Below are 20,858 nucleotides of genomic sequence, written 5' to 3'. Positions count from 1 at the left end.
TTCTGTCTCTAACTTATTTCCCTTTGGTTGGGTAGTGGTGCTGGACGGATCTGAATTATTGAACTGAAGAAACAGAATAGGCCTACTTGTAATGGAAAAGTGGAATAAATCCTCTCACACATTCCCAAATGGAGAACCTAACTTTCCCCAGAGGATCCAGAAGGATAGTCCTAACATCTGGGATGACTTTAGATCAGGCTGAATTAGACCACAGCACCACCCGCTCCCTTTGACAGCCATACAAACATAAAAGAACACAGGTAATGGCCCCCAACAGGAGGAGCACTTTGTGTAAATATCATTCTATTCTGGAGATGGTAGGAGTGATATCCCTGTACTGAGCCGAGTATTGAGGTTCTCGGATCATAGTTTTTGAGGTTGCTTATTACAGTAGTTTCTTTTTGCTGTTGGTATTTTATTAGGGTTGCCAGGCTCTAAATAGAGGACAGGACTTCTGGGCCTTTAATTGCCCTGCTCTCTTTTGAGTCTGGAAACCTTAAAGAGAAACCAGCAGACCCTTTGTGTAATTTCCAAGCAAACGGTCTGCTGGTTTCTCTTTAAGGTTTCCAGACTCAAAAGAGAGCAGGGCAATTAAAGGCACAGAAGTCCTGTCCTCTATTGAGTCTGGCAACCCTATATTTTATGTGCCCTCTCCTGCTGCGGCGCAGGTCGTTGGCAAAGTTTTCTTGTGCCGTGAGGTGGCTGCTTGCCAGCAGAGGTGAAATCATTTCAGCCCTGCTCTGAGGGCGCATTTGTGGTCCTCCTATACAGTAGCTAGACCATAGCTGCCAAGTTTTCCCTTTTCTCGCGAGGAAGCCTATTCAGCATAAGGGAAAATCCCTTTTAAAAAAGGGATAACTTGGCAGCTATGAGCTAGACTCCTTCCTTCCAAAAAAAGAACCTATGCACTTTCTAAAGGGTGGCCAGCTGGCAAGTCACGTGGCCATGTGGCCCGCCAAGGAGTTCCGAGTCCTCGGAAATGAAACTTAAGTTTTCGTTGATATCATGTGATTTACAGGGACGGAAACCGCCGTATATGGTCAGGGGAGACGAGAAACGCCGGTTTCGGCAGCGGCGCAATGTTTGGGAGGAAAGAAAACACTCCATAGGGCGGGGCGCGGGACGCGGGGCGCGCGCCCATTCGAAAGGCGGCTGTCTCTGATTGGCCGACGCTGACGGCCTCCGAGCCATTCCGAGCCAATGAAATGCGTCCCGTCTTCTCATATAAGCCGTCGCAAGAGGGGGCGTGAGCTTATTGATATCGCCAGAATTCCACTACCTGCCGTGCAATAGAAAACACCTGGTAGCAATACAGGTAACGCACCTTTTTATTGGGTGTCTGGATCCCGGGGTGAGGGGAAGAGGGTCGCTGAGGTAGAGCAGCTTCAGTGCAGAGCGAGAGAGGAATAACTTGCATTATTTTCTGTCTTCCTCGTTTTAATCATACATGCACACTTACCTGAAAGTAAGTCGCCGTGAGGTCAGTGGGATTTGCTGCTGAGTATAGGATTGCAGCAACGAGCACGTCGAAGGGCAGCTTACAGTTTTGCGCAGGCTTTCCAGTGTGTTCGCGCGAGCACTGCCTCCCTCGCTCTTGAGAACAATTTTAAGGCTGTTTGTGAGATATGAGAGAGAGAGAGAGAGAGAGAGAGAGAGAGAGAGAGACCAACACGGCTACCTCCCTGAATCTATTATCTGTTGTTATTTGCGCGCCTGGCCCGGGTCAGGTGGGAGGAGCAGCTCCCTGCGTGGCTGTGGTGGTCGAGCATATCCAAAGTTGGCATGCTCGTGCAAACCCCACCTGCCCGATGTGCACACTGTCAAATGGCTTGTAAAGACTATGTGTCGGGGGGGAGGGGGTTAAGAAAAATAATATCTGCACAGACATAGATGTACAGGAGTGGTAAAATGGCTTCTGGTGGCATAGGGAAAGACAAGCCTTCTTTAGAGGAAATTCTACCCTTTGGGATGTTGTTGAGCTGCACTGCAGCTACCAGTGCCAGTCACACGGCCAGTGATTAGGGATGATCAGAGTTGACCTGCAGCAGCACCTGGGGGGTAATGCACTGGCTAGGCCAGAGATACTCTGTGCCTCATCCCTGGTACAGAACAGGTTGTGGGAATGAGAATCCCTGGCACAAATTAAGCCTTGCATCATGTGTACCAGCCATAGCTGCCAACCCTCCCTTTTTTTTGCAGGAAACTCCTTTATTCCAAGCCACAGCTGTCAACTTTCCCTTTTTTTGCTGGGAATTCCCTTATTCCAGCGCCGTTTCCCGCTGCTATCCTGGATAGGACATACGTAGACTGTCCCCGGGACAGGTGAGGCTGCTGATCCCTTATTTTCAAATCTGAAAATTGACAGCTATGGTACCAGCACTGATGCAGTAGTTCCCTGGTCAGACTTGGGTTGCCTTTTAAAATGTCTTAACAGTCTAGGTTGCTTCTGCATTTTTGCAAGAGGGATGATAATTCCTCAGAAGAGGAGACCCCACTGAACTGCTGTGTCAATAGGAAGAAAATATTGCAACAGAAGTCAACCAGGGCAGTGGCATTTTTAAGGGAAGTCTCGCCTTTGGCTTCTCAGAGAAGCAGTTCTTCCCTGGTAATTTTTCAGTAGCACATGTCAGAAGACAGAATACTAGGTAGGTCCTATTCAAAGTTTTGCCAAAGGACAGTTGTTGGCAATGCACAAATGGCCCTTTGTCAGCACCAGCCAAATATTCAGTAACTTGAAACCGATGCTTGATTACTCTAAATTGGTGTAGTTCTGAAATTACATTTGTTTTCTATCCTTCTAACCTCCCTCATAAGTTCACGGGGGGGGGGGGGATTCACTCTGGCTGGGCAGAACATGCCACCAAAAGGGATAGGGTCGCTAAGGAAGCTCCCTCAACACTAATTAGTTGCCCCCTGCTGCACTTCAGACACAATGACATCAGTTATGATGGCATTGGTGTGCAATTGGCCTGGAGTTTTACTGATGAGGATGTAACAGAGGTTTCGCTAATGGGAAGGTAACTGCAGCAAAATATATTCATCCTAAACTGCTGAAAATGTTGTTAGGAGGTGCACTTTTGTGCAACAAGTGAGGCTGAAATGTTTGGCTGCGGCTGTTTGGAAAATTACTATAGGTTTACAGGGTTGGCAGTAGTTTAGTTTCTTGCAGTTCTCAAGCAGGCTGAATTGGGCAGCACATTAGTAAATGAAATGATTGCAAAGACACTGACTGTCTAGCCCAGGGTGCCCAAACTACGGCCCCCGGGCCGGATGCGGCCCAATTAGCCTGCCAATCTGGCCCGCGACGACCGCCGCTGCCCGCTCTTACAGCGTGCAGCGCGGCAGCGCTCTTCCGGGTTGGGAAAAAAAGCGCTGAAAATCCTTTGTGCGCATGCGTATGGGCCTCTCCCGACCCGGAAGAAGTCATTTCTGGTGCACTTCCGGGTCGGGGGAGGCCCACGCGCATGCACACAACGGATTTTCGGTGCTTTTCCCACCCTGGAAGCGCGCCACCGCGCCAGTAAGCACCCGTGCGCATGCGCACGGGCGCGCACTCCCCCGCCCTCCGGCCCGCCACGCGATCGGCGCGGTGGGAACCGGCCCAAACGCCGGTAAGTCTGGGGACCCCTGGTCTAGCCATAATAATAGACTATGACTTAATATTTTTAAGCAGGTGTGAACCTTGGGGTGCACCTGTGTCAGGGGATTTTTTTATTTTATTTTTTGCCTCAAGTGGCAAATGTCCCCAACTTGCCCTGTAGGACTCCTTTTATGCTCTTGGAACACATGGCAGTTTTTGTTGCCATTATATGCTTCTGCATCTAGTATGTGGGTGTGGGGACTTATGGAAGCACTTTTGTAGTGGTTCTGCTCTTATATTGCCAGATTAGTTCCATAGAAATTAGCTCTGAGTCCCACAGGGCTCTTATTTTCTCTCACACACATGCTTCTTCACAGCTGCAGGAAATTAGGTAGTCATGAAGGACAGTTAATTTTATTTCTCCTTTCTATCTGAAGCAGCTGTGACTGGATGAGGTCAGATAAGTTGAAACTCATCGCAGACAAGAGAGCTGCTGATGGTTTCAAAAAAGAGAAGTAGTGCAAGTGGTTATTCTGAGTAGTGTTTGCACACTTCCTGAAGTGCAGCGCTCCTGTTTTTCTCCTCAATTCTCTCTCTCCCTCCTTTTAAAATTGTTTTATTTTTTCATGCTTATTTCCATGCTTATTACATACAAAAAAACACCCCAATACCAAAAAGGGGTACAACTTAAGAGGGGAGGGAAAAGGAAAGAAAATAAAATTTACACAATCTGTTAATAAAATAAAAATTATGACATAAATTTGTGATTGCAATTTCATGTTACAATAAAAATAAAAATCTCATTATCTTTTATACCCGACCTCCCATTTATTCCTTAATTCTTTTTACATGAATTTACTGCCATACCAAAATACTATTTTTATATTAATATTTTCACAATTTATAAATGTTTATATTTATATAAGCTATTAATAAAAACTGCTGGGATCACTCAAAAGCTGCTACAGATTTTAACATGGTATAATTTCGTTTAAGATATACCGTATTCTGAAGGCCTCCCATTTTGATACAAATTCAATTCTCGGTTTATTGGTTGTTTTTTTCCAGATAGACTATCTAATTCAGCATATTCAGTCAATTTTTGTATCCACTCTTGTCTAGAAGGAATTATGTCGCTCTTCTACCTTGTAGCTGTAAGAACTCTCGCTGCCACTGTTGCATACAAAAAAAGATCTTTAATTTTTTTAGGAATATCTGAATCAGTAATGCGCAACAGATATGCCTCTGGTTTCCTGATAAATAAGATTCTTTACATTTTTTCTAGTTCAAAGTGGATTTCCTCCCAAAATTTCTTTCTTTTGATACATTGCCACCATATATGGTACAGTGAGCCTGTCTGGTCTCCACATCTCCAACAATTACTTTTGGCTCCTTTGTACATTTTGGCTAATTTCCATGGAGTTAAATACCACCGGTGTTGCATTTTTAACAAGTTTTCCTTTATGGCATACCACGTAGTAAATTTCCAACTATTCTTCCACAGGTTTTCCCATTGGGACATTGTTATAGCATACCCAAAGTCTTGAGACCACTTCATCATAGCTGATGTAACTTCCTCCTCCTCGACTTTCTAGTCGAGGAGGAGGCAGTAAGTTTTAGAACGGGTTTTACTTTTTGAATTTATTATGTCGGATTCAAATCTCGAGGTTTCCTTGGCGAACCCTTTTTGTTTATCTACTTTAAATCTTTCAAATATTTGATAATATTGGAACCAATCTGTATGGCATCTCTTAATTCCTCAAAACTCTTAAGTTTCCATTGGTTCTCTTCTTCTATTAAAAGTGTTTTATAGGTAGGCCAATTTTCCTACATATTCTTTTTCTTCACCACTGTGTCCTCTACTAGAGAGGTCCAACACAGAATTTTGAACTCCAACTGATCTTTATATTTCTCCCAAACTTTAAGAAGTGATCTCCTTATGATATGATTTGAGAAATCTCTCTGTATTTTTGCCTTTCCATATATTAAATAAGCGTGCCAACCCCAACGGTTATTACTGTATGTCCCTCCAACATATCCATATCTTTCAAATTGCACCATTCCTTCATCCAGGTGAGGCACTCTGCCTCGTAATACAATTTCAAATCGGGAAGGGCGAAGCCACCTCTATCCTTTATATCTATTAGAATTCGATGTTTAATCCTGCGTCTCCTGCCCTCCCATATAAATTTACATATTTCTTGTTGCCATTTTTTGAGGCAGCCTAGCTCACTCAGAATTGGGATCATTTGAAATAAGAAAACCAGTCTAGGGAGAACATTCATCTTATGATCAAAATCCTACCAAGGAATGACAACTTCAATTTAGTCCAGGTTTCAAGTTTTTTATTTTATTTCTTGCCAAGCTTTTATATAGTTATCCTGAAATAAATTTAGATTTTTGGAGGTAATCCAGATGCCCAATTATTTTGCTTTCCGGCAAATCTTCAGTCCTTTCTTTCTCCATGTCTTTCTTTTCAGTCGTAGGTACATTTTTAACTATTAACCTTCAATTCTTTCATAAACTTCCAGTACGCATTATCGAAAGCCATCTCAGCATCGACAAACATGATGGCTGCTGGTTTATCAGTTTTAAATCCAAGTACTGTATTCAAATACATTTATCAGTATTCTTATACTGGATTGCATATATGTTCCAGGGAGAAAACCTGGGAGTTCTGGTAATATTTCTGAGAGATTGTGATAGTTGCTGGTGGTTCATGTTGCTGTTATTATGGTATTTAGCCTCATAGAGGACCCTCAGATTTTGCACAACCTAATGCAGAGCTTTCCAGACTTTTCATGTTGGTGATACACTTTTTAGACATGCATCATTTCACAACACAGTAATTCAGTTTTACTAGCAAACCAGAGGTTAAACTAACCCCTTTCCAGCCCAGGGAGGAGTGTGGGGAGCGTTTGCCCGACATACCTATACACTGCAGCTGGCACAGTGATGTGTCGCGACACACAGTTTGGAAAGCTCTGACCTAATGCATACACCCTGTGCTCGCTTGGTAGCAACTCAATCATACAGTAACTCTGTTTTCTAACATGTAATAAAGCCTATCAAAACTTCCAAGTCTGCTAACATGGCTTCCGCCTTTTGATTTTCTCTGGTCTGTACAGATTTTGCCTCATGATCTTCCATTAGTCCACAAGACATTAAGCAGTACAAGATTCAGAGTGTGTGACTCTCATATTTCAACTTGCCACGAGGCATATTTTAAGACATCTTTGACTCCAGAATGGCTGCACCAACAAATGAGAGGTGAGTGTTCTTGTGGCAAACAAGAGGCATGCAGGCGTGGGCAGGGAGGGAGAACTGGGTGCGCGTAAATACACACACACACACACACACACTTCTACACAATAACTCCTGAAACTGTGTTGGTTGAGTTTGTCAGCCAAAATTGACATATTTATTTATTTATTTATGTGGTAGCACCCCATGGTAACTAGAACATGCTCAATCCAATCCTACACATGTTTACTTAGAAGTAATCTGATGTGTTCAGTAGGGCTTACTAGTAGTAAATGAGTTTTAGGACTGCAGACCTTACTGCATGAGACATCAATGGCCAAACAGTAGCGCCATTGAGGGTAGCTAAAATTGAGGTAAAACCTAATATAATAATAGGTCCAGTGTTTGTTCTGCTACACTTTTTTTTGAGGTTGTTCCTTTGATTTCCTGCTCCAGATAGTTTTAGTTTCTCTTGAGTGTCCAAATCCACTTTATGGTGAGCCTGTGCTTTGGAGTTTGGGCTTACCCAACTACAGCCCTCACCTGTGGTGAGTAGATATGTACAAGTTTCATGATTATTGCGCAAGAATCCAAGTGCACCTTCTTTACCCCAGCCTTGTAACAATAATAATTAATCCAAGCAGTTTTCTCATCAAGGTGAATTGCCCTGATTTTCATGGTTCAAATGGTAGACAAGTTCAGGTTCAGACTGAAGTCCACATCCAACTCAACTGTTGCCCTCCAGCTGCTGATTTGTTGACCCTCTTCACTCTCACGTCTCTTAATGAATTATATTGCTGGGCTGTCCTGTCCTGGGGGTATCCAGGAAGCTGCTGCTTTAAAAGTATTTTTGACATTTGTATGAGGAAAAGTGTTGCCTTCAAAGGCCAGAGCAACCTGTTGCCGATCGGAAGGTCAGCAGTTCGAATCCCCACGATGGGGTGAGCTCCCGTTGCTTGGTCCCTGCTCCTGCCAACCTAGCAGTTCGAAAGCATGTCAAAGTGCAAGTAGATAAATAGGTACCGCACCGGCAGGAAGGTAAACAGCATTTGCGTGCGCTGCTCTGGTTCACCAGAAGCGGCTTAGTCATGCTGGCCACATGACCTGGAAGCTGTACGCCGGCTCCCTCGGCCAAGAGAGCAAGATGAGCGCCGCAACCCCAAAGTCGGTCATGACTGGACCTAATGGCCAGGGGTCCCTTTACCTTTATGGTAATTGCCATCTATTTTTGTGTAGGATCCATGTCTTTTCTTTTTCCTAGAGGTCTGACATGAGTGATTTCTAGAGCCATTGTGCCACCTGTGCATCCAGCATAATTGACGGTGCTGCTGCATGTTCTGGTGATATCTAGGCTACATTCCTTCAGTATTTTTGAACCTCCAGTTCAGTATTTCTCTTTGCTGTTTCAGGGGCCGTCAAAAGGTCCGTTTCTTTGATTGGTTGATCAATGAGATCAACAGTGGAAGATATAAAGAAAAAGTGACCTGGACTGATGACACCCACACAACCTTTCGTATCCTTTGGAAGCACAATTCAAGGAGGAACCTTGTGGCAAGTGATTACAAGATTTTCCAGGTAATACTCTTGTTCTACTAAGGCTGACTTCTTGCATGTATTTGCCATGGCCAGATTCAGCTAATGGGTCGTGCCATTTAAGAACTTTGGTAGTGCAATTGGGATCCCCCTCCTCTCCTGCACCCCCATCAAATTGGCTCTGGGGGTTTCAGGAGACACCCACCCCAGAACAGCACCAGGGGTGGGGAAGGGGAAGAGAGATCATTCCATCAGGCAAGCAGAATGATCTCTTTAATGCTACATTGACTTCCTCCAACTCTCTAGTATAAAAGCCATTTCTGGCACCTTAAAAAGATTAACAGATGTATTATGGCATAAGCTTTCACAGACTGGAGTCCAATTTACTAGAGGCTGCAGCAGAATAATATGGCAGCTTCTCTGGTAGGCATGCAGAGTGCCCATTTCTGCAAACATGCAGTGTACCCGGCCTCTGAATGCGTCCTGCAGCTGGTATAATTTCCATAGTGGTTTCACAGTCAATCCCTCTTCCTAGGGAACTTGGAATTGTAGCTCTGGGAGGGTCACCTAACAACTCTCAGTACTCTTAACAAACTACAGCTCCCAAAATTCTTTGGGGGAAGCCATGACTGTTCAAAGAGGTATCATAGTGCTTTAAAAACATGGTGTGAATGTGGTCTTCATCAAAATACGGTAGTTCTTTCACACTTTTCCATCTCTTACTCTCCCATGTTTCTGTGTGGAAAGGCGTGGGCTATGTTCAGCGGAAAGTACAATGAAGGTGAACCAAACCCAGCCAAATGGAAAACCAACTTCCGCTGTGCCTTAAACAGTACAAAAAGATTTGAAGAAGTTGAATCGGATAACCCTGACTACCACGTGTACCGAATCATCTCCCACAGCCACAACTCTACATTGCCTGCTAATCCTCCTGCTGACACAAGTAAGGACAGAAAAAGGATGCAGGGTTAGGGCTTGATAAATTTCAGGAAGTGTGGGCATCCACCACAGGCTTTCTTTGTGGCATGATACTGCTTTAAATGTATAGTGCAGATGGGACCATAGTTCTCTGCAGCCAGGTCATGAAATTATGTATCTTCTCATATTGGCATTTCATCCCGGAACTGTTGTTCATTGTGTCATTTTCCTATGTCTCTCCTCCTCTCCAAGTCAGTGGAAGTAACCATAAAGTTGATCAGTTGCATATGAGCCCCTGCAGTGAAGGATCCCCAGCTCTACACCAGTCTACATCCCAGGTACAATACAGTACTCCTTGAGCAGGGGAGAACATTGCTGAAGAACTAATGGAAGGACAGGCATCTCAAGTGGTGGCAGAGACATGAAGAATCCCTGTCTGTAGGGATTCAGTCTGTTAGAGGCAGCTTCTCGGTCAACTTAAAGGTTTTTAAATTGATTAATTCAGTAGCAGATCAGTGTATTTGTTTCTTGCATAAATTTTACATATATAAAAATAACAAAGATTATCCAGCAGCTTCAAGATATGGACACATGTTCATGATGTTTTCATGGGAAGTTGGGAAGTGTTTATGTTTATGGAGCTGCTGGTGAAAATGATGTCATTGCCACGTGGCAGGAAAGGAGGGAGATGTGCTTGTCTTTGTGCTTCGGTGCACTAGCAAATAGTATTTGCTCAAAGAGTATTGGTCCCGTTGCTGGCCAGCTTTGTGCAGCTGATTACAGGAGTAAATCCAACAAACTTTCCAGACTTAATACATACTGGACATTTTCACAGGGGATGGTTATGTTGCAATTAAGCACAAGCCACTTTAGCAGTGCATTCCTACACAGGCTGACTCCGTAATAGACATGCTTAGGATTTGATCCCAAATTTTGTATTTGAAAACGTACATTACTTTAAATACATGTGAGAGATTCAAAATGGTTGAAACCTCGCATATGAGAAATGCTCTTGAGATTGTAGCTCTGAGGGAAGCTTCCCTCAGTATTAGGCATGCACAGCTGATGTGAGGAAGCCTTTGGTCCCCCAGATGTTGCTGAACCACAACATCTGGCTGAACCATTGGCCATGCTGATGGGAGTTGTAGTTCAGCAACACCTGGAGGGCCAAAAGGCTTCCCAATCCTGAATGTAAGACAATTTAGAAGGTCCAGACTAGTTCTTGTCTTTGTTTGGCCTAACTTCAATTTTTGCAAATTAAAAGGCAAGGCTGTTGCTCTGAATCACAAGAGTTGAAAGACAGTTGATTACTAAAAATGTAGAAAGTTCCTGGGATAAGCTGCAATAGTATCATTTAAAGATGCTGAAAACAGCATCTTTTGTATGCATTGTCTTGGTCTTGGAGAAAACTTTATTTTTCTGGTTTGCAGCAGGAGATCGATGATATTTTTAAATCCCTGTCACTGGAAAATCCATGCCCAGGTAAGCTGTCAAAACTTGAATGCTCATTTTCTGGTTTATTAACATAAATTTGGGGTAGATGCTTAGAACATATTTTTGCTATATTTATTCATTTATCATATTTGCATTCCAACTTTCCTCCAGGTATCTCAAGAGAGCATACATAGTTCTCTTCCTCCCCATTTTGTCCCCACAACAACCTTGTGAGGTAGGTTAGGCTGAGAGTGACTGGCGCAAAGTCACCCAGTGAGTTTCATAGCTGAGCAAGACATTGAACTGTGTTCTCCCAGTCCTAGTCCAATACTCTAACCACTACACCACATTGGAATGAAACGTGCCTGACAGAGCTACCATTGGGAAGCATGCCTATCCCTGTAGGATCACAACACACCCAGCACAGCAATTGAAAAATATCAGTTGATACTGGAAGATCCACTGGAAGTTCTAAAAAAATGAAAACCCGCACAGGAATCCCTAATCCAACCATTTGGAATTAGGGGCTGCTCATGCAAATTTCCAAGCCTTGAATATGGTTTGCATCAAGCCATTTTGCCCACCATTAAAAGAAATAATGACCAGAGAAACTAGAAAGAGAGAAAGAAGCTTCACAAATGAGTGATTACTTTTGGAACTGTTTCAATAAAAGGATTTTGACTGTGTATACACTTTAAGCTTTAACATGGAAACAAAAACAAACAGCATCACCACTGTGCAGTTTTCTGCTGGGCACTGGCTTTTAGATATCACTTTTTTAAAAGCTTTGGCAGATGCACAGCCAGTTCCCTGTCACCCGTGGCAACTGAAAAAAATCAAGGCATCCCCTTGTTCATCTGACAAATTGGGAAACCACTACTCTATCATGTCCAGAGAGGCGCTTTCCAGGGGCGTTTTGCTGGCAGTTGGGGGTGGTGCTGAACTAGCTGTGCCTCTGATTGGATTCAGAATGTTGCTGTTTTGGTTGCTTGCCAAAAATACGTGGCAGTCATTCATGCCTTGATAATCTTGCAGCTTGATTTCCGTAACGTGCTCTGTGTGGGGCTCCCTTGGGTTCAGTCCAGAAGCTGCACCTGGTGCAGAATTAGTTGCTAAGCTGCTAATGGAACTTAATTGTCTGCAGTACATAATACTACTATGCGACTAGTCCAGGTTTAAGTATTGATCTATACAACCTTGCCCGCTATATACAGGTGTGGTTGGGGCGGAGTGTATGCCCGCACTGCCCAGGGCTGGCACGCAGACTGCACCCCCCGAGGGGGGAGGGGCGTGGAAGGCACCCTTCCGTGCACCACAGTTCAGGGTTGGAGAGGAACGGGGAAGCTGCTGCCCACTCTCCTCCTGCTCTCTGCTGCCAGGTCAGGCCTTTGTAGCCAAGGAGAGTGGGCGGCAGCATTGCTGCCAACTCTCCTGCTATCTGCTGCCGGGTCAGACCTGACCCGGCCACAGAACCACTGCAGCTGAGCATGCCTTGCTGTGGCCAAGGAAGGCTGCTCTCTGCCGCCGGGTCAGAAGAGCTGCTGCAGGGGGTTATTTATTACATACTTGGCACTGGCTTCTGTTTTGTGGGCTCTGTCTGCATACCCTCCTCCTCTAAACTTGCATGAGAGGAAGAGAGAATTTCAAAGGCATTAAATGCTTTAAAATTCGGACCGGTGCAGCACCCACATCAACATCATTCTGAACTAGTATAGACTTCATCTGCCCAAATGCATCACTGCTCATGCCTGTTTTACCATCTAGATGTGCTCCAGTGGGTTTTGCAGCAAGCTGACATGGAAGTTTCACAAGTCTCCTGGGCCCCTGTTCCAGAACATCCTCTAGGTGGGTCTTGCTGTGGGCTTGGCAAACTCACCTTGCATCTCTTCCTCTGAGTTCTAAGGATGGCTATACATTTCTCTTTCTGGCTGCTGCTCAGATACTTTTAATAACAAATGTGATCTCATGCTCAGGGGCTTTAATGTACAATCTCTCTCTCTCTCTCTCTCTCTCTCTTTCTCTCTCTCTCTCTCTCTCTCTTGTGTGTGTGTGTGTGTGATGGGGAGTGAGCCAGTGCAGAGAGAAGCTATATATCCCTATACTGTATCAAAATTTATTCAAGAGGCATGGCATAAAAATTTCACATTGTCTTTTTGTTAATTTGTTATAAAGGCTAGTATGTTCTCTTGAGTTGCATTATTATTATTATTATTAATTTTATTTATATCTCATCCATCTGGCCAGGTTTCCCCAGTCATTCTGGGCAGCTTCCATCATCTCCCTTCCATTGATTTGTTTCTTTTCCACCCCCAATACAGCAGGGGAAGTTCCACATGCAATCCCTTGTATCAACCAAAACAGCTGCTTGCCTCTGGGGCCTGGAGTAGTGAGTGAACCACTGGCAAATAACTGTTGTAAAGTAGCAGACAGCTGGCTGGCTGCACATCCACCAAATGTGAATTCCCAGCCAATTGCCGTTCATCCACTGCAGCATCCTCAACAAAACACACCTCCTGGGATAAATCAAGCTAACCATGTGGGTGAGTAGAGTTACTCTGCAGTCTGCATGTTACAAAATGAAGAATTGTGCTAAAAAGGAATTTACTGAGCTGTGCAGTGGTATTTGGAACGTTGGAGAGATTGTTTCATTGGATCTCCATTTGATTCCTGGAACTTGCATATGATAAACTATTTTAAGATTTTCAGCCTGTTTGAATTAGTATCAGATGTTCAAAGCAAATATGGTAGTTCCTAATGAACAAAAAATCCAAAACGGACAAGGTGTAGCAAAGCTCCTGATTTGCTTTAGCAACAAGCAGAAGACTGTGGTTTCCTCCAGACTGCCAGTCGTTTGCCCCAGGGATTCAATTACATACCAGAAATTTATGTTTGTGCCATTAAAGTGAATTAAAGCACCCTGGTGCAAATAATAATGATAATAATAATTAATGATAATCCACTTTAAAAAGAAACCTTTACTTTTTGCAATTAGGAAACTGAGGGGGAAATGCACTAAAAAGTGTTGGGCTAAGGTAGGCATCCCCAAACTGCGGCCCTCCAGATGTTTTGGCCTACAACTCCCATGATCCCTAACTAACAGTACCAGTGGTCGGGGAAGATGGGAATTGTAGTCCAAAACATCTGGAGGGCCGAAGTTTGGGGATACCTGGGCTAAGGGATGGGAAGATGTATAAACCCTGTACAAGTGTGAATGCTTATTGTCACATAACCTCCCCACAAAAGAAATCTGAATGAATGCTCAATAAAGAGCTACATGTATAAGCCTTGTGCAAGCAAATCCCTGCTATGCTGAGACTGTTGAGAGTTGGCATACCAAATATCTGGAGGGCACCAGGTCAGCAAAGGCTGAGCTAGGGCATGAATAACATTTGTTAGAATTCCCAAGGTGTTCCTCTTCTGTGCTAGGAGAAGCCCTGTATGATAACAACTTCATTGAAAACGTTTTTGTGAATGAAGAACCTCAGGGAAATGGAGTGATGAACAACCTGTCGAGAAATGACTGTCATCTGTTTCCAAACCAGCAAGCCATGGTGGAACAGAACACATTTCCACCTCCAGTTGTCCCCTCCCCACTAGAACAACTCCCCCTTCATGCTGCTCCATTGCAGAACAATGCAGGTTAGTGAATCCATCCTATTTTTGAGCAAGTCCAAAACAAATGTGGAATCATGAGGGCAACGGGTGTAGGTCTCTGGGCAGCAAAGAAGAAATAATTGTTTTTACTTCTGGGCCAAACCTTCACTACAACACTGTAGGGAATATGTGCTGTTTGCTTAGCTATGGCTTATGTGCACCAGAGCTGTAGTGCTAACTGCTTTAATTTAGCCACACTGATGATAATATAGCTTCCTCTGTGTTGGATATGATGGTTCTATCAATGTACCTGCCGCCACCACCAAATGGCATTTTCCCTCTGTCAGTGTAACCGCTGTGCTGTGCTGCAGATGGCTTGTCAGCCTGCACCCCTTAGCAGGCATAGAGCTAGTAAGCTTCCCCCCACTAGATTAAGCACGGTCTTGTCTCTTGCAGGATGTGCCCCTCTCAATCTGGATGTCTCTATCTACTACCGCGGGAAGCTGCTGCACGAAGCAGGAGTAGAATTTAACAGCTGTATGCTCACATACAACCAATACTACAAAATTGAAGGAAACCCACAGATACATCATGTTCTATTTCCAAACCCGGAGGTCCTCCCTGATCAAAAGCAAGTTAAGTTTACCTTGACACTGCTGCAGAATGCGGGTCTGCTGCTGTACCAGAAGAACAAGAAGATCTGTGCCCGGCGAATTGGTCGATGTAAGGTCTTCTGGGCTTTCTCCAAAGAGTTGGACCACATAGCACAGCGTCCTCCATCCAGGTTGTTGGGACGGGAGGTAGACACTGACATCTTCAACTATGAAAGATTCTGTCAAGGTGATTCTCTAGGAACATGGTATTTCCTCTGTGGGCACGAAATTAAACTGTGTGTTTATGCACGACTCATTTAAAAACAGGCACATGATGATACAATTGTGAAACTGCTTTTGTTGAGTCATTTTTGGAGCAGCCTCCACCTGGAGAAAACACCTGACACATGGGTCAGGCCCAAAGGCTTTGATTTGGAAGCTTTGTGCACCTGAAAACCTCCCCAGTGTCATAAAAGGCCTCCCTTAGGGGGCAGTAAGACTTTTTGCTTAGCTGTGATTTGGCCATAATATGCTATTTCAAAAGCGCTTTGTGCAATGAATGGTGTTGGGTGTTATCAGTAGCCTGTGACTTTCACCCTACCCAGGCCTTACCATTTCAGCTCTTATGGATATGAGTGAGATGAGGCTGTTATTGGGTGCAGAATGTATCATTCTCAGAATCTCTGCTCCCCACCCCCTTTTTTAAAAGAACGTCTAGTCCACAGAGCTTCAGAACATGGAGCAATAAGCAACAGGTATGGTGGGTTGAGGAGCATGTCTTGGCACAGAGTTTGGATTACTTACTGCAGGGTACACATGGCACTAGTTGTGGCCCGTTTTCATTACGCCTGTCAAGCTTCTGGCAGTGCCAAAGTGAAGGAGAACAGTAATACTGCTTAATATTTTTGGAGTGGTTTAGAGAATATGAGGCAGTTCACGTACCCTATTTTAGTAATTCTTACAGTGATCCAGAAAGGTAGGTCAGTGTTGTAAGGGCTAAAAGCTGAGCATCTGACGCTAAGGCCAGGGGTGAAGAACCTCTTAGCCTGCCAGGAGGTCCACTTTCACCCACAAGACCTTACCCTAAGCTCCACCCGCCCGCCCATCAGCTGACACCACTCGCCACATCACCTGATGGGTGCAAAGGCAGGGTTAAATCCTGCATCGACCGCACACACCTGTTCACAGCAGAGAGCAACAGCACACAGCCAAACTGAAACCGATTCAGTGAGGGGTTTGAATCACAGTCCCCTGCTTAAAACAGAGATGGCGTCCCCTGTTGTATTAGCAGAGGTTACAAAGCTAACCTGCTAATCCCTCTGCTTTAGCAGATCTTCACTGTTCAGCCTCTGCTGCTTTTGTTATTAAACTACATTAACAGAACTCATCCACACTTCTGCTTGTCCCTTGCTAGGAAGCACGTGTCAGAGCGGTTTTCTGCTTGACCCATACTTTCTAGGCATGGGTCAGAGCAGTTTTGCTTTTGCCCCACTCCTTTCCCAGGGAATACCCACTCTTTAGTGCTAAATCAGAGCAAATGTCAATCCAGAGAAAATCTCAATTGCCACCTGCTCTGATTGAGTGCTAGAAAGTGGATCTTCTGTGGAAAGAGGAAGTGTGGATAAGAGGAAGTGTGGATAAACCCACAGTTCAGACTCAGTTGTCACCTGTGTATAGAAGTCCATTCCTACACGTTAAATCTCTATATGCTGTTGCAGTTGCAAATTGGCACTTGCAAACGGGTGAAGAGCTTATTGATTAACTTAAAATCACTTCTGCCTATATACTGCTGTTATTCCAAAGTTCTTTTCACATAGAAGGCTTATATTGATTTCTTCTTAAACTGGCCTATAATGCAATGCAAACATGTCTAAATCTATATTGCCTAGAGCAGGGATAGCAATATGATGCCCTCCAGATGTTGCTGAACTACAGCTTCCTTCATCCCTGACCATTGGACTGGGCTGATTAGATTTGGGAGTCCAGTATTCTTCATTAACCTTCACACATGACACAAGTAGCTTTTTACCAAGACAAGTGAAAACACCTTTGGGTTTTTTTTATTGCCCTTTCTATTCATGGATCCCCAAAGTGACTTAGAAGAGCCTTGGATCTTTCTCTTTTGTAACAGAACTGGTGGCTTTCCGCGATGGTCAGAGATCTTCCTCTCCTGACTACACCATCTACCTGTGCTTTGGCCAGTCCTTTGCAGGTGACAAACCCAAGGAATCCAAGCTCATCTTGGTGAAGGTGAGCAAAAAGCAGTCCTCTGAAGTTAACAGTGCACAGTCTTTAGGAATAAAATGACTTGCTAGTTTACTTGTCCAGACAAAATCTGAAGGCCATTTCCACCACTGGTATGGTAGCAAACCTGGCTTGCTTTCAGAAAAGGAACCATGGTTACTCTGGACTCCCTGGCAAGCATACCTGTGTGATGCATGTGTTCGCAAACACCTTTGGAGGCAGTGTAAAGTAATGCATCCTCCAAGTAGATTAGGGTCCTGTGCATAATTGTTGCACCTCCCCACCCCACCCCCAAAGTATTTTATTCTAGTAACAACTGTGTAAAGCAGCTTAAGCAGAATGACTAGCCCAAGGTTGCCCAGTGGATTTTAAAATACCATATTCCAGGGGTGGCCAACTCCCAAGAGACTGCGATCTACTCACAGAGCTAAAACCTGGCAGTGATCTACCCCCTTTTTAGGGGTTCAGGTCAAAGTTGTTGAACTTTTTTAGGGAGGGGGAAAGCCATAGTTTTTAGGGGTGCAGGGCAAAAATGATGAGCTTCTTTTAGGGGAGCCAGACTTGTTGAGCTTCTTTGGGGGGAGCCAGGGATCTACCACAGAAGTCCAATGATCCACTGGAGATCACGATCTACCTGTTGGACATGCCTGCCATATTCCAATATTTGCCAACCTGGTGCCCTCTAGGTATTTTAGGCTTCTACTCACGTCAGCTTCCAGCTATAAAGCATGGGGCTAGCAGAAAACCCCTTGGACCCGTGCTTTCTTGCCATTGAACAAGTGGAAGCTTGAATGAGCCTTCCATGTACTACTAATGAAGCAGTAGGTTGGGTTTGACCAGTCCCCTGTCTTTTATTCCTTTACTGCCCAGAGAGCTTCACCTGTTTCCCTCATGACCCTTCATATTAGTGGCTTTTGACTTAATTCAAGCTCTGATGTATTCATTAACCTACATTTTTCCTGCAACAGGGCAGTGTTCAAAAGGGGTTGTTTGGTGTGCATGCACACACACCAACACACACTTCCTACAACGTCTCACTGGCTTGTTGACGGCTGGCAGACATCTCTTGTTGCACTGTCTTGTCCCTCCTCCTGGAGGGAAACCAGCTCTATTTTTAGTTCCTTGATATCTATTGGAATATACAGGTGAAACTCGGAAAATTAGAATATCGTCGAAAAGTGCATTTATTTCAGTAATGCAACTTATTTTTCTTTTAATTTTTAAAAATGCTTTCTTTTTGAAATTCCACAGTAATAAAACAAATAGTTACAATAATACAAAAATAAACATCACTATTACATTCCATTAATTACATTCCATTTATAATTGACCCGCCTAACGACAAATAATTACAATTACAAGAAATAAAGGCTTGACATATCTTGCTTTGCATGTCATGCATCTATCTTATATATTGATTTCACCTTTTTGTTGTGTTACTGAAATAAATGCACTTTTTGACGATATTCTAATTTTCCGAGTTTCACCTGTAATGCTGAATCCTTGGCTCACATTCCTATAAGCACCTAGTAGGTAACAAAGGCAGATTCTTATTGCTCTGTTGTTTTTGGCTTAACTGGTTGTAGACTTGAGGCAGGCAGTGGTTTTTTTAGAGGGTTGGAGGTGGTCTGGGAGGGGCATCCTTCTTTTCAATCCTGCTATCTCCTTTGATCAAGCAGGTTTTGAAGACCCCCAGCCCTCTTTGCCAGAAGTGCCATTGGGAGAGGATTGTAGGCATTTGCCTCTTGAAAGAATTGCAGGCAGTCTGTCTTTGTTTTCTTTGGTGTTGGGTGTGCATATATTTTGGGGAGTTTTAAGGACAGCTGCATAGCAAAAAGGTATCTTGGGGTAAGTAGGCAAGCCTTAACAGGCTTTTTATGTCTTGCAGTTGGTGCCAATGGTTTGTAAGCAGTGGCATGAAGACCTGCAGAGGGAAGGCTTCTCATCCTTGAACAGTGAAAACATAAGCCTGCAACTCTCCAACAGCCTGTATGATATGATAGACCAGATAATTACCATGATGGAGACGGATTAGTTCATGTTTCTTATCAACATCTCAAATAGTAAGATGGAGTGTGTGGGTTTGTATGTGCGTTCACATTCACAAGGGGTCACTTCCACATTTGGCTTGCATGAGGAGCTACAGTAAAACTCATTTTTTTGGTCTCTGTATTCTGTCACCCTGCATAACTTCTGCTTTTTATCTGAGGTTGGAACTAACAGGTGCACATCACCATAGCGGTGCACAAGGAAAACAGCACCCCAATAACCTGTTGGACCACTTACCCCATCACATGATCTTGTAGCGATAGTTCCCCACTTGTAAACCACATACAGTAATTGGATTCCACCTTCAGTGGTGGGGGAATTCATCATGTAATGTAATGAATTTGGGGTGTTTCCTGGTGATGATTTTGCAGCATCCCTGTAATGCATATGATGTGTGTTTCGGTGTGAAGCTCAATTAATGGACTGACCAAAAGTTTAGGGTGTTGTCCTGTTGATGTTTGTGCCTCTTTCTTTCCCACACCCACAGAAAGGCTTCCTAAACCTTTTGGGAACAGGGTTACAATCAGGGTTGAATTTGCATCCTGCCCTTCAACCCAAAAGATCCTAGGAAGGTATGTTGCAATTATAAAATTAAAATAAACCAACAACATAAAAGTAAATATTGGGAAACAAAACATAAAAATAACAAAGCCAAAATGGCAATCTAGCAGCATTCCAGTTTTCAGCCAGTTATATATATACCTGATAAAACAAATGCACTGTCTGTAAACCATGCTAAAAACAGGGCTGTGTGTAGGTCCATGCTAAACAAGGGGGGGGGAACCTGCACCATGAGATGCAAATTCTGTGTCCTGTATAAATTGTGCAGGTTAATCTAATTAGCGCAACTTGTTCATGTTTTGCATGTCTTCATGGATAAAGCAAGATTGCCGGAGCCCTGCTCCAAACTGCTAAAAAATCGTTACCCAGCCACATCTCTGGCTTCTAAGGGTTCATCAGGCACACTTTTAAACCATCTTCATGGCAAGAAATACAAGGTGAAAGATGATATTCTCAGGAAGCAGAATTCTGAGGTCAAACCACAACCTGCAGATCTTCTCCTGTTGGATGCCTTTGACGTGCACACAGCCCTGTTTACGATGCATCTTCATGTGAAGGAATATGAGTTTCTCTTCCCCCATCTCAAAGTTGTAGCTCAGTGGTAGAGCATCTGCTTTGCATGCAGAAGGTCCCAGGTTCGATTCCTGGCATCTCAAAGTAGGACTGGGAGAGAACCATGCCTGGAACCCTGGAGAGCTGCTGCCAGTACTGAACTTGATATACAGTGTCAGACCATTGGTCTAAGGCAGTTTCTTATGTTCCTATTGCCATTTTTTTTACCCTTAAAAAAAAAACACCCAACTACTCCTTGCCCTCCACCCAGCTCTATGGGTAATGTATTGGTAAATTGTCTGAAACCGGTGTGGTGTTCAGATCATTATACTGGTTTCAGACATTTTTAGCTGGTAATCCATTGCACCAGCTCAAATTGCCTGCAAACGGCAAAGTCACAGGCAGACAGTGCCTAAGAAAGGTCTGGGTGAGTACCTTCTCATGATCTACCTGCCTGCACCTTTGAAGAAGTCCCCCACCCCTCCAGCTTGCGTGAGCCAGAGCGGTATGGGGGCTCGCTCAGCTGGGAGGTGGGAGGCTTCCCATCCCCCAAACTG

The 20,858-nt window shown here is 44.1% G+C and overlaps 1 protein-coding gene and 1 non-coding gene across 5 annotated transcripts; both read left to right on the top strand.

The window, feature by feature from the left end:
- Positions 1-1,070: 1,070 nt before the first annotated feature.
- IRF7 (interferon regulatory factor 7) lies at positions 1,071-19,621 on the top strand. Of its 4 annotated transcripts, none has more exons than XM_060276527.2 (13): positions 1,071-1,315; positions 2,200-2,322; positions 6,709-6,850; positions 8,233-8,398; positions 9,104-9,299; positions 9,527-9,612; positions 10,708-10,756; positions 12,473-12,553; positions 13,027-13,248; positions 14,135-14,347; positions 14,759-15,142; positions 17,027-17,145; positions 19,028-19,621. In XM_060276527.2, the coding sequence occupies exons 3-13, from the start codon at positions 6,828-6,830 to the stop codon at positions 19,172-19,174; spliced, it is 1,686 nt and encodes a 561-aa protein (XP_060132510.1). In that variant the 5' UTR covers positions 1,071-1,315; positions 2,200-2,322; positions 6,709-6,827; the 3' UTR covers positions 19,175-19,621. The 4 variants fall into 4 exon arrangements, with proteins under 4 accessions (XP_060132510.1, XP_060132508.1, XP_088522046.1 ...); XM_060276525.2 differs by having other exon boundaries at positions 10,705-10,756; XM_088665920.1 differs by lacking the exon at positions 2,200-2,322 and having other exon boundaries at positions 1,194-1,315.
- A 716-nt stretch (positions 19,622-20,337) lies between these two features.
- TRNAA-UGC (transfer RNA alanine (anticodon UGC)) lies at positions 20,338-20,405 on the top strand. Its single transcript has one exon. It is a non-coding gene; the product is annotated as a tRNA-Ala (tRNA).
- The last annotated feature ends 453 nt before the right edge of the window (positions 20,406-20,858 follow it).

The sequence above is a fragment of the Zootoca vivipara genome, chromosome 1, assembly GCF_965207765.1.
Source record: "Zootoca vivipara chromosome 1, rZooViv2.hap1.1, whole genome shotgun sequence".
Lineage (NCBI taxonomy): Eukaryota > Metazoa > Chordata > Lepidosauria > Squamata > Lacertidae > Zootoca > Zootoca vivipara.
The sequence above is the reverse complement of the archived record's forward strand: the minus strand, read 5'-3'. Positions and strand labels throughout refer to the sequence as shown.